The 13,971-nt window shown below is 44.2% G+C and overlaps 1 protein-coding gene across 1 annotated transcript in view; it reads right to left on the reverse strand.

Annotated features, from left to right (window-relative positions):
• The window catches only part of LOC308314324 (A-type voltage-gated potassium channel KCND2-like), a gene marked incomplete at both ends in the record, with an annotated part of 70,094 nt that overhangs the window by 10,638 nt on the left and 45,485 nt on the right, over window positions 1–13,971 (reverse strand). The window contains one exon of the mRNA XM_080761895.1: window positions 2,727–2,889. Within this exon, the coding sequence (XP_080618021.1) occupies window positions 2,727–2,889 (163 nt within the window). The remainder of the gene's footprint in view (window positions 1–2,726; window positions 2,890–13,971) is intronic.

Here is a 13,971-nt window from a genome sequence, read left to right on the forward strand (position 1 = left end):
CTTGTAGATCTGTGATTTGAACTATTCAAAAATGTTTTTCAAAATAGTAAAAAAGGCAAAGAAGTTTAGGGATAAGGGGTTTAGCATAGATGAAAATGTAGGGCCCAGACAGACGGAGAGAGAAAGCGAGGGCGTGCACAGACATATTGAGGGGCAGGTGCTCAAGTGAAAAAAGTGACACCTTGTGTGGCGCGTGGAGCCTTAACTGTTTCCCCACCAATTGCGTGAATCCGCGTCTTTTGGATTAATCTGGCCTGGTCAGCGCCAATGGCGGGGATTCCCGTTAGTCTTTTCTAGCGCTTTTGATCGATCGAGTCGAGATGCTACTCACATTAGCATTGGGTTGCTACCTGGTGTTGTCAATAACACTGGAGGTAAAAACAAGCTTTATTCCACGACGCTGTGACGCTGTGATCCTCGCGGTAGTCCTTTCTGATCGTCCAGCGGAAGAGACCAGAAGTGATATGTGACAACACACTCACTAGTTAGACATCATAACATCCGGTCGCGGATTTTTGGCTATTCAAAATAAGGGTTGAGAGGGGGGAAATGCTGACAATATGAGGTGAATTAAACCACAACTGGTCGATGCTGCCCCGGGCCGGGCCTAGCGGTCCTAATGCACATCTCAGGTTCAAGTCCTGTTCCTGACGAACATTGCTGTATGTCACTCCCGACTCTCTCCTCTCGTTTCCTGTCTGTCTCCACTTTCCACTATCTTCGTCTCTCTTTTATTTTTTTATTTAACCTTTATTTAACCAGTAAAAAGCACATTGAGACTGAAGTCTCTTTTACAAGTGTGAACTGGCCAAGAGAAGAGGCAAAATAAGTGACACAGCTCTGCCAGTAACAAAAAATACATGACGAAAAAAAAAGGACAGACATACTATGCCCACTACCGAAGAAGCTCAAAGCGAGAACAGGAACGTCTAGTAATGCAACCAATAAAGACTAATAAATAAAAACTAAGCAACAAAATTTGCTAGTAAACTAAAAAGCAAGAGAACATCAAAGCAGGAGCAGTGTATGGGAAGTGCATGCCCATGGCAATCCTTTTAAAGCTCACTAGGGGAATCACAGCAGCCAGTTTGAGTCTGGTCTCAGTGGTCTGTAAGTCATTTCAAGACCATCCAGCAGCGTTATACCCATGACCCACCGGGCAGCGCCCGGGAAACCAAAGTGTTTGGGTTCCGGGGGGAGCATGGTTGCAAAGCTGAAACTTAAAGGAATTGACGGAAGGGCTCCACCAGGAGTAGGGTCCGAAATAAGCAAGGCTTTTTTTCCCAGCCTCAGATTTAGTTGGGGGCACGACGTAGCGCAGCCAATCATTTGATCTGAGGTTGAGAGAGTTTTGGACAAGTTCAAATTTAGAACAAATTAATGTAACCAATATTACCAATTATATATTATATTATGTAGCAACCTGCAAGACGTTAAGGAGTACCAACCCACTACTAGGGCGTATAGAGTACAGTGAATTGGGGGAATTGGTTATGAACCTCAATGCTGTGTACAAAGAAGCTCTACGCACACCAAAGTCCTTGTGGCGGTGCCGGCACACGGGAGAAAACTGTAGAGGAGATCTTGAAAAAACAAGAAGGTGGCCACACACACCAATAGCCAGAGTGCCAATATTTATTAGGACAGCAGGTAAGACAGAATTGCACCCGGATGCAATTCTGTCTTACCTGCTGTCCTAATAAATATTGGCACTCTGGCTATTGGTGTGTGCGGCCACCTTCTTATGAACCTCAATGCAGCATGAAACAAGGGGTCGAGTTTGCTCAGAGTTGAGGAACTAGCCAAGCGGTCGACAGTCTCGCCATAATCGAGCTGCGACAGGAAGAGGCCTGTATTAAACCAGCTTTTTGCGAGAAGCATTAGAAAAGCAGGACTTCATTCTGTAGAAGAAACTCAGCGTGAACTCTCCCCTTGTTTTCTGTCTGTCTCCACTTTCCACTATCGATAAAGGCAAAAAGCCCAAAACATATCTTAAAGGACCACTTCACCACTACATATCTTCATATAATTGGTCCTCACTAATGTTCATGATAAAATGCCACCATTTCTTTCCTACTCGGTCTGTGTCTCATAGGAGGGCTGTGGGCAGTTCAGAAAGCCGTCCACCAGTGACATCATCGTTAGGCAGATTTAGTTTTAAACAAGATTCATTTTAATATATACTTAGATTTTTTATTATCGGGAGAACGGTGGCTTCCATTATCGCGTTGCAACTTTTCAGGAATAGAAAGCCTGCAGTATCTAGCAGTATCTAGTAGCTTGGATTCCCCATCGATGATGTCACTGGTGGACGGGTTTCTGAACTGCCCACAGCCCTCCTATGAGACACAGACTGAGTAGAAAAAAATTGTGGCATTTTATCATGAACATTAGTGAGGATATGAAGATCCGTTGAAAAGCGGTGAAGTGGTCCTTAAAAAAGATAATTGGTGGATGTCCCCATGGGCCACATACTGCACACTGTACACAACTAAAAATAAAATGAACTAACGGTACAAAAATGGAACTTTCATAAGGGCACATTGCTGTCCAGAAGGCAACAGGGCAGGTGATCTAGCACTACCTTGTGTCTATCTGTGCACGCCTCTATAGAGGCAGATACAGACAGTCAGAGAGAGAGAGAGAGAGAGAGAGAGAGAGAGAGAGAGAGAGAGAGGAGTAGGACGGATCGAAGGTCAAAGCAGGGACTAAGAAAAGAAGAGTACCCTCTGGGCTCGTCTCTTCTCTGCTCTCTGGCTCTGGTGGTAGATTCGGCTGAAGTTGGAGACGATGACCGGGACGGGCAGGGCGATGACCAGCACGCCGCTCAGCGAGCAGATAGAGCCAAACACTTTCCCTACGATGGTTTTGGGCACCATGTCGCCGTATCTGAAACACAACAGAACAGAAATGAAATGGTCAGTTAGTTGTGGTATAGCAGGAAGCGAATTCAGTTCAGATTTGAGATGAACCCATTTAGGACTGAGACCAGTCTAAATCCTGACAGTGTTCTGTACAGTATGAAACAGTATGCATGTCAGACTGGGGGGGACCTTGAAATGAAACAGGTTGAGAATCACTGCTAGAGCCATAAAAAAATCTTCTCTTACGGGGGTCCCTGACATATCTTTTCAAATGGGGGTCTGCGGGCTAATTAGGGTTAATTTGGGGGTCCTTGACATGAAAAGGCTGGGTTGAAAAATACTGCCCTAGAAAGTAGACGCTCCAGTGAATTGGTAGTATTATTGGTATTATACCTGTAGCCTATAGAAGCCATTTGCTATGAGAGATGCTATTTTTATTTATGGAGCACCAATAAACCATTTGAAAATAGAATATTTAAATTTCAAATACTGTCTCAGCAGAAATGTGTAAATGTATACACAACCCTTGGTTTTATGCATGCGTCGAGTCCATTCATTGGAGCACAGCTGACAGCAAATCAGACTAGTTAGGGAGGGAAACTCATAACTGGGATTGAGCATTTGGTTTATATTTCTTTAAAAAAAATCATAACTTTTGACAGGAATGTGCTAGAGACTTACTTTTTCTTGGACAGACTCGTACATTTATGCTCTACAAGTGGGGGCCCGGATTAAATCATCTCGCGGGCCGTATGTCTGACATGGCTGAAGTAGACGCTCCAGTGAATTGGCAGACACTCCCTAACCAGGCTTCAAGCGCGCTCTTTAAAACCCTCCGGTAGCCACGCCCCTCCCTCTCCACACACACACCCACCCACACGGGCTGCAAACTTGTTTGTTAAACAGAGTGAAAAATATAAACAACTTATAATGTAACTTTGCACTCCATGAAGTGGAGTAGTCTGGCGTGTTAGGAAGTGAAGACTGCTCAGTCACAACACTGTGTGACAGCTTGAAAGAGAAGTTATCTTCATAATAACAAACTGGTGGGTTTGTTTTCATTCTGCAGGTGAGTTAGCTACCAATGCTAAGTGAGCATTAACGTGCGTGTGTGTGTGTGTGTGTGTGTGTGTGTGTGTGTGTGTGTGTGTGTGTGTGTGTGTGTGTGTGTGTGTGTGTGTGTGTGTGTGTGTGTGTGTGTGTGTGTGTGTGTGTGTGTGTGTGTGTGTGTGTGAGCCGTGAGGGAGAGGGGGGGGGGTGAAATTAAATGAACAAACAAAGGTGCTTGAAGTGCTGTAAAGTGTTACCTGAATTGCACACAAACCTGAGTTAGCTATACCTATGCTAAGCATACTGTGTGTGTGTGTGTGTGTGTGCGTGTGCGTGTGCGTGTGTGTGTGTGTGTGTGTGTGTGTGTGTGTGTGTGTGTGTGTGTGCGTGAGAGAGGGAGGGAGGGAGGGACTGGGTGTTGAAATAAAAAAACAAAGGTGCATTAAGTGCTGTATGTGTGCATGTGGGTCCCATATATACATAAATAGAATAAATATATACAGACACAATGTTTTGTTTGGGGTGTCACAGGACCAAATCCTTGTATAAAACTGAATTCTTCTTAACTGTTTACCAATGATGGTTTAACCCATTCTGACCTGACTTCAGATTCTAAAAATGTCTTCTAAATCCTGACAGTTTTCTGAAAAAGCTATGTTTCTGTGTCAGTCGTTGTTCGATTTTTCAAAAAATAGCAGACCTACAAGCTCATAGCGCGCCGCTAAGAGCTTGTAGATCTGCTACCCACCAAAAGGGGTTCCCACACAAATGGTACTGTAGGATAATTCGATGCTAGAAGGCTTTCTTACTTTTCTTTGTAGTTGTTACGTCCCCACCAAAGAGGTCCAGGTGTTATTTTCTGCAAAAGCGCATTATTGGCTATTTCCCCTACCATAAACTCCCAATGAATTGAATTGAATTGAATTGAATTGAATAGGGCATTGGGGTGTTGTGCTAATTATCTTATTTCCATTGCTCAAATCATAATGTAAATAGTATCCCAAGCGGCACACTTTACTACTTATTTCGATGGAAATAAGCGAATTAGCACAAAAATCCAATCCCCATTGTGGGCTTATATATGGGGAAATAGCCAATACTTATACTCAAAGCTTATATGGTCTCTCTCTCAACCTGCTCCACAGGTACACGGGCCAGGGTGATGACCCCAGATCCCCAAGATCAGCTTCTTCTTAGCCCTGACATGCTGTGAATGCTGGACCCTATAGAGCCCTGACATGCTGTGAATGCTGGACCCTATAGAGCCCTGACATGCTGTGAATGCTGGACCCTATAGAGCCCTGAAATGCTGTGAATGCTGGACCCTATAGAGCCTAAGCCCTAAATCCCTGACCACGACATGCTGTGAATGCTGGACCCTATGCCCTAAACCCCTGAATGCTGGACCCTATAGAGCCTATGCCCTAAACCCCTGAATGCTGGACCCTATAGACTATAGAGCCTATGCCCTAAACCCCTGACCACGACATGCTGTGAATGCTGGACCCTATGGAGCCTATGCCCTGAACCCCTGACCAAGGCACTACAGCAGAATACTTGCTATGTGCTGTGTAGTGCGAAACATCCAGACCAAGGCTGAGTGAGAAGATCAGGCAGCCAGGATAATGAGGCTGGTTGGGGGCCATTGATACTGGGAGGAGAAGTACTGCATGGCCAGCTAGCCAGCCAGATGTATGGAGGATGGAGGATGGAGATGAGATGACTGGAGTCTGGAGGAGCTGCTGGAGGTCTCATCATGAACTGGAGAGAGAGAGCCACAGTTTTCCCCTGGCATCACTACAACTATCTTATGAAGTCAAGTGGAAGAGTCGACAGCTCAAGGTATGAACTTTGTCTTTTGCTTTTTGGCTACTGCTTGTGTTTTTAATGCGTGTGATTCAAGCTGGTGTGCTATTGCTGTCATTTTGGGACCCATTGACCGGGTGGCAAATGGCAATGGAACTGGTTCTGGCTCTGGGGTTGAATGCTATAGTCATCATGTGAATCTAGAGTTGGTCTGTTGTGTTGTATCTGCTGTACAGTATGTGAGTTCAGTTGTTGTACCAGGGAACAGTATGTGTGTGTGTATGTGGCTCTTGATCACTTCAATAATCCCATGAGTGAATTTGCTATTTCCATTTGGTTGGAGATGGAGCTTTTGGGCTTTGACATAACAGCCATCAATTCCAATGGTTAATTTTCAATAGAAGACTGATTGACATTAGTTGATGTACGTTGTTGCGTGGTCACTGAGGTTCGTTGTGAGTCGTTGTGACACGGTGGCTGTATTGGTTCATGACTGGCATCATGGTGGCAAAGAATGTCCCTATGTAGGTCCTTTCTTTCTTTCTTTCTTTCTTTCATTAAAGTCCATGGACTAGAATGGACTTTAATGTTTGTTTAGGGCACTAAATGGCAACGTAAGACATCATGTAAATAGTTGTATTTGCTACTCTTGTTTCTCTGCCAAGAGGCAGCGGTGGCCGAACGGTTTGCGGAGCGATGTTGATATCGGAAGGTCGCTAGTTCGTATCCCCCTACCATGAAATGTTCTATGAGCAGGGCCTGGCTGTAAACAAGTTCTTGAGCTTAGTCCAGTTACCCTGGGTAAATATAGTAACTTCCCTTTGCCTGTCCTGAGCCCATGCAGGCAGAGGCCTTTTTGGGGCAGTTCTGGTGGTGGGGTGTCAAAATTTGAAGTCGGTGGGGCAAACTGGTTGTTGAGGTGTGTGGATTACAGACGCGCGCACGCACGCACGCACGCACACACAGAAATACATGCACACGTTCTTGTATTATTAACAAGAGATGATTCTCGAAAAAAGTGACATTCTTGTACACAAAAAACGTAAATGTGTCTTGTTAATCATAACAGATTTAATCATGTTACATTTACTGTTCCTAATAACCATTTGCCCATACATTTTAATGCATTTTGACCATTGTGTGTGGGTACAGAACAATATTGGTTAGAATTGAGTGAATAAATCCATTGCATAAATAAATGCACACGTTCTTGCATTTTTAACAAGAGATGATATTCGAAATACTTGACATTTTCTTGTAAACGAACATACTTAAATGTGGCTTGTTAATCATAACAGATTGAATCATGTTACATTTACTGTTTGTCAGATCCACTTATATGAGTGTATGTTTCTACTGTATATGTCAGTGGTTCTCAAACTATTTCATGTCAAGGACACCAGAAATTAGATGTAATTGGCCTGCCGACCCCCATCTGAAAATATTTTGTGTGCCCCCCCCCCCTAGAAGCAAACATATGAGTTACAAACGTTTGCTGTGAAAGAATATATATTAAAAGATTTGCGCCACATTTTCACGATTTTTCTAAAATAGCAGTTCTACAAGCTCGTAGCGCGGCACTCGGTGCTGCACTATGGGCTTGTAGATCTGCTATTTTCAACAACTGAAGTTTTAAATAATTGACACAGATGCGTTCCCGTCCTCATGGATTAAAGGCAGAATACGTCTTTATACCTCCTATAGTGCTTGAGCAGCTCTTGTTAGTCCTCTTAAAATACCATTTCTTTAATGATGCTGGATAGGAGATCACTGCAGCATTGGCTTCAAATGAAAAGTCACATCTTCTTTTCAACTGAAGAATAAATATAACTTTTCTGACGTCTTCCTTGCGCCCTACTTTCTGCATGAGCCAGCATGCACTGCTGTGACGTGATATGTGCCTCCATCCTTTAAAACCATGTTTCATATATAATTACGCACCTGCTGGCACTGGCTAATGCTTTCACGCCGTGACCAGGCACGCATGCATGCACGCACACTCGCTCGCACGCACGCACACACGCACACTCACGCGCACGCACACACGCACGCACGCACACGCACACACACACAACACATCCCCTGTGACCTGTGAGCAGAACAGCACAGGGAGCTATGCCACGTTTTACGAGAGCTAAGTACCAAAAAAACGAGGTCTCGGAAAGTATAGGCCTATAATGTGGCTCTCAATCAACGAGCACTTACAGTAGGTAAGTGATTATGCGTTCCATCGTGTCTGCGTCATCGCAGAGCTATCCTCGCGACACGGCGTCAAACAGACAATACTGAAGGCGGATCGACATGAAACCTCTATAGTATACCATGCATGCTATTAGCCTGATTTGTGTCACAAAGAACCGGCTTATTATATCAAATGTCTCGTCTAATTTCCCACACAGCATTGGTCTAGCGTAAAGCGCGTAAAGGCATTTCTCACCACCAGCCAAACATTGAGCAGCCAGACATGTCGGTAAGCACATTAATAGGTTACACATCAGCAGGTGTGACACAGAGGAGAGTCAGCCCATTAACAAGATTAATACTAGAGTCTGGGAATCACAGCGTAGTCAATCTCAGTGCTGGGCGTAATGTACACCCAGCCGTCACTGACATGGCGTGTAAAATATTCATGTTTTTCTTTTTGTATAGAAGCAAACACTAAAACTCAGCATGCAAAACTCCTCTTTTGCTTTAAACAATACAGCAACAACTGAACATTTGTTCAAATATTGTTGGACAACCACTTCAGAGGCTATAATTCACGTATGGTAACAGCCTCCTAAGGTTAGCAAGGAATATCACCTCTAACACTAGCCATGTGTTGTATGGACAATATATGTTGCTACCTTCAGGAAGGAGATATATACAATAAGGTCAGACTGGAGAGGTCTTTAGTCCATCAGTCGACTTTGAGGCTTAAATCAGGACTTTGGCATGCAGGACTAGACAGAGCTGTGGACACATTGCTCTTTCCTTTATGTTTCTATGTATTTGGTTAAAATGGGTGGGGTTTAAAAAAAGGCAAAAGCTTGCTCTGGTGCACTGGCCTAAAAGTGGGTCCTTAAAAACTGCTAAAACGTCTGAAATGTATGTATGTAGGTATGTATGTATGTATGTGTGTAGTATTTAAAAGGGGGGGCTTTTTAGTAAAAAGCCCAGCCCACAAAACCTTCATATATTTAAAACAAATCCAAAATAAGGTTACCAGTGAAGGGAAAATGCCTATTCACTGGGGACTATGCAAGGCAGAGGCGTCCACCCCCCTGAGTCCAAGTTAAGCTAGACCGCATACCTATGTATGTATGTATGTATGTATGTATGTATGTATGTATACATGTATGTATGTATGTAATTGTATTCTGTTTTGTGTTATGTCAAATGTGTGTATATGTGTTGCATACAAGGCCGCTGGGTCGCAATTGACAAATTTCAGTGCAAACTGACAATAAAGTATGATATCTAACAAACAAAAAACATCGCATGGATGCACCTGGGACGTATCCTCAGTGATGTATCCCAAGATCATCAGGGTTTCGGGACACACAACATCATACCCCTCACTCAGGTGACCCAGCCGGGGTGATCAAGTCCCGACTTACATCCCAGTAGCTACCCTCGATTAGTCCCATTAGGGAAAGACCATGCAGGGCCACACAATCTGCCGCTCCAGAAGTACTCTGCCGGGACTGGGAGGTAGACCAATCTCTGTGGGTTGACTCCTGCCCCTCCTACAGTACGTCTCACCAAGTCCTCTCCTGCTCTCACCAGGTGCAGCGCAGGACCTGTGCGTTGCACCAGATTCCCAACACCAGACACTTCATTCGGGAGTGGTGGATTCCGCAGGCTCCACCTGGGCAACGGTGGTGCTGCAGGCTCCGCTTGCGGCTTGAATGGCCCTCCTAAAAGCCTCACTGTGGGACCAGGGTTTTTTGGGCTCTAGTGCTCCCGGATCAGTTCAAATTTCTGTGGATCTGAGGGAGGTATAGTAGGTGACCTAAAGACACAGTTGGCAACAGTGCAGAATGTGTGGACAACAACCGATTTGGTCCCACCCGAGGACACGGTGGCTCCCCTGTCCCAGTACAACCATCTCCCCTGTCCCAGTACAACCATCTCACCCAGTTAGAAAACCAGCTTTGCTGGAGAAAATAACTTTGGAGAAAGAGTTGTTATTTTTAGTTTTGAAACGACTTCATGTACTGTCTGTTGACTGTTGTATTGTAGCTCTCATGTACTGTCTGTTGACTGTTGTACTGTAGCTATCATGCACTTGTTTTATGTGAGGAAATGTGTGTAAACTCAGGGACATTTTGCATAGTAACAATATACATTTATCGACATTAGCTAAAATGTTAATAATTATTTTTGTTTAACTACTGACATGGTTATTTAATTATCAATTTAGTTAGAATGTCAGAATGGAGAATGAAAACAGCTAAAAGGAAAAGGCAATATATATACTCTAGTCAAGGCAAAGCAAGGCAAGTTAATTTATATAGCACGTTTCAATAACAAGGCAATTCAATATGTTTACATAAAACGTTAAACAAAGGAAACACATTATAATAGGATTACAGTGTCCGATAATGTTTCAGCTGCTTCAGTCTGGTAAGCAGTAAGTATGCTGCCACAACCGCAAGGCTCAGATCAGCAGGCTGGCTAAATAAGGACATCTTTTTCCAGGATTATGAACAATGGCCTGTTGCGTGTCTGCCTATCATGCACGCACGCACGTACACGCATGCATGCACGCACGCACGCAAGCACGTGTAATGGGTAAATAATGGGATTTTAACAATCATATCTCAGTGAACTAGTTGAGCTCTATTGCATGTCTGTGCGTGCGTGTGTGTGTGTGTGTGTGTGTGTGTGTGTGTGTGTGTGTGTGTGTGTGTGTGTGTGTGTGTGTGTGTGTGTGTGTGTGTGTGTGTGTGTGTGTGTGTGTGTGTGTGTGTCTGTGTGTCAGCATACCTACAGCGAGCCATCACTGCACCACTATCAGTGGGTGGCCCTGCCGTCAGCAAGCTGTTGGGCAACCGCTTGGTGTCCCGTTGTGAGTACAACCAATGGGCATGGACAATGCATGGATGCCATGACTCCCTATGGTTGGATGCTGTGTTGGCGGTGGACCGCCCACCATGCAGTCTTCTGCTAGCTAACCCATCACCCCCCCCCCCCCCAAACCTAAAAACCCCAAACATGAACAAACATAGTTAACCCTAGATTTCTATAGGTTTCTATAGTGTATACTCATATAGTCTCATTGTACAGCTACTGTTAGACAGATGTTAGGTTCTTAGGTCGCTAATGATCCTTGATGACTATTTCTCTGATGCATTACCATGTGTTGTTCTTGCTTACACTGTAAGTCGCTCTCGATTCAGAGCGTCTGCTAAATGCCTAAATTGTTTTAGTTGCAGCTAATTGCAGTGTGGCGTAGGGGTGTGCTGAAATATATATAAGCTAAAATAAAGCTAAAATAAAGCAAATGCAAATCCCACTCTCACATTCCACAGCAACCAGAAGTACTGAATTACTGGATGGTGAGATGGTGATTTGTCCAAACAGCTTTGTTGGAATATACAAAATGCAGAATGCATTTCCCCAGCAGTAGACAAGTCCACTGACACCAGTGATGATGGTCAGTTGGTGGTGTTTGTGAGGCATTATGATGATACCAGTGATAATTGTCAGTTGGTGGTGTTTGTGAGGTATTATGATGAGGGTATATGAGTCAAAGGGGGAGTTTATTGAGTATTCATTTAGTGTTTGAGTGGTGCAACCACTCCTATAGACAGCTATGTGTGTGTCCCTCCCTGTGTCCGAGCACGGAAATAGCGTTTTTTTGTAGTTGCAGATATCGTGATATATCGTTACCGAGGGCCTAATATTGCGATATATATATCGTATCGTGCATGAGGTACCCATATCATCCCACCCATAGTGTGGTGTGCCTCACGTACAGTAGGTTAATGCAACCTTGGTTCGTAAATAAATATTTGGCAGATTACACAGTCTCCCTTCCCTCTGTACACAAGGCGATTATTATTTAACGTCAACACACGACGCGGAGGCAAACCCAATTTCCTGCAAAGCAATTAGTCGTACCATGCAGGCACAAACTGAAAATCTATAATTACTTGACTGAAGCAGCGCCATATGATCATGAATAACCCTTTGCCAACATGTCACGCCAGGGGGGACCATTATGGGTGAGATAAGGATGCAAAGAAATGACTCAGAGGGTGCGTGTGTGTGTGTGTGGGTTAAACAAAATGGTTTCCCAGTTTAGTAAACATGCTTGCTGGCTGGCACGTATACGGAAGAACTGTCATGCCAGAGGACTGCATCAGGTGACGAGGGCTGGATGAATGATTGAGACCCTAATGTGCTAACGACCTGCGAAGACCATTACCCCGGCCAGAGTAAGACGAATGCAGGTATGAAAGAACATCAGCAAAGCTCAGCGGCTGTGACAGCTAGGCGCGCCATCCCTCAGTGGTGGCGGGCGGGAGGGGTAATGTGAATGTATCGCTACACGGGAGGTTAGCGATCTCACAAATGAAGTTGTCTAACCCATTCAGGACGGGAACCCCTTTTGGTGTTTTAAGCATTATGTTATACTTTAGCTGTTGAAAAATTGAAGATTTTCTGCTATTTTTGAAAATATTCAAAATCTTTGAATATACTTTCAGAGCGAACGTTTTTGCCTCAAATCTTTGCTTCTGTGGGGGTGGGGGAGGGGGGGTCCGCGGCCAAATACAGATAATTCTGGTGGTCCTTGACATGAAAAAGGTTGAGCACCACTGATATAGCAACATAGGTTAGAAGACATTCTTCTCAGGTCTAAATGTTCTAATGCCCGTGGCCTGTCTGCTTGAGTCATTAGACACAGGTTTCTGTCATGATGGGTCCACCTCAACCCACCAGGGCTTTTTTACATTTCTCCCTTTTCTTTTTTAAGATCAGCCGGGGTGAAAATGTGTAGAAGTGGACATTTTAATAACATGCTCCATGGGACTTCATGTACTTGTACAACAGTTTGCTTTCAAGTTGAGCGATTTCACACAGATGTCACTACGTTTTACAGTTCATTACTGGTCAAGTCATTTTCCTGGTGTGTAATCACCAACCAAGCTTGACAGCATGTGTCAATTAGATTACCCTGGAGAGCCTATTAACACATTCCCTCCCATTACTATAGGCGGGATCGTGAGGCCAGTGCCAGGCAATTGCGCGAAAAACGCAGAAGAAGAGACCCAGCCTAGAATGAGGACGTGGCTCAAATATGGAGGGCTATCCCTCCATATTTGAGCCACGTCCTCATTCTAGGCTGTGTGTCGATGCGCGATGGATTCACTTTCTTAGTGCGATCTAAGTTTTGAGTTTTATACGGTCCCAAAGTATAAAGTTTATCTCATTTTGAGGAGAAAAAGGACTATTAAGCGTGCGCGTCGGATCGGGATGTAGGTGTTTCTACCATGTGAGTAGGCTACAAAATTCTGGATGAATGCGTATTAATCAAATCTCGTGATCTCGTGGATGGCACAGCGGGGTACAGTAGCTATTCACGAGATTTTCTCATGCCAGCACAGATTGTGTTAGGAAGGCCCACAAAAACACAACCGCCGTGCCATTCTCACGGATAAAAGTGAGCACAGTGTAGCGTTTTATTCCCACGTGCATTGTCTAGAAACTTCAATGTGAAAGCTACTGCAGACGTTGAACTGGGAAACAGAATTTGATATTGGCACCGCATTGGCATTCATCCTCTCTGGAAGACAGAGAGGATGGCTTCTATTGAGCGAGAGGACCTGTGTTGAGTGTTTGAGTCCAACCCTGTCATGTTGCTCCTCTCTGCTCTGGGTTCCCTCTCTCCCTGCAGACCTACTGCATCTTAAATACAAATTTTAAATCCTTTCTGTAAGGAAAGGAAAAGTACAGACATTCCATGCCTAATCTCTATTGTGGATTGGGAGCAAGCTTTACAATTTATTTGACATTGATTGGACTTTTACTAAAATGGAACAATTTAGTCCACTTCACCATTTTTGACCATGGGGAAAAATGGGAAAAAAGCAGCAACTGCATTCAGAGGAACAAAATGCCTAGTAGCTCCTGAATGACGGCTCAGAGAGCAGAATTAGCTGCAGTGAGAGATTACAGCAGCGTTTCTCGCTTTGTTCCTGTTGGTAATGTTGTATCCAACTACCAGGTATACCAACGATAACGTTCACCTCCCCAAGCTGAC

The sequence above is a fragment of the Protomyctophum bolini genome, assembly GCF_963924005.1.
Source record: "Protomyctophum bolini genome assembly, chromosome: 4".
Taxonomy (NCBI): domain Eukaryota; kingdom Metazoa; phylum Chordata; class Actinopteri; order Myctophiformes; family Myctophidae; genus Protomyctophum; species Protomyctophum bolini.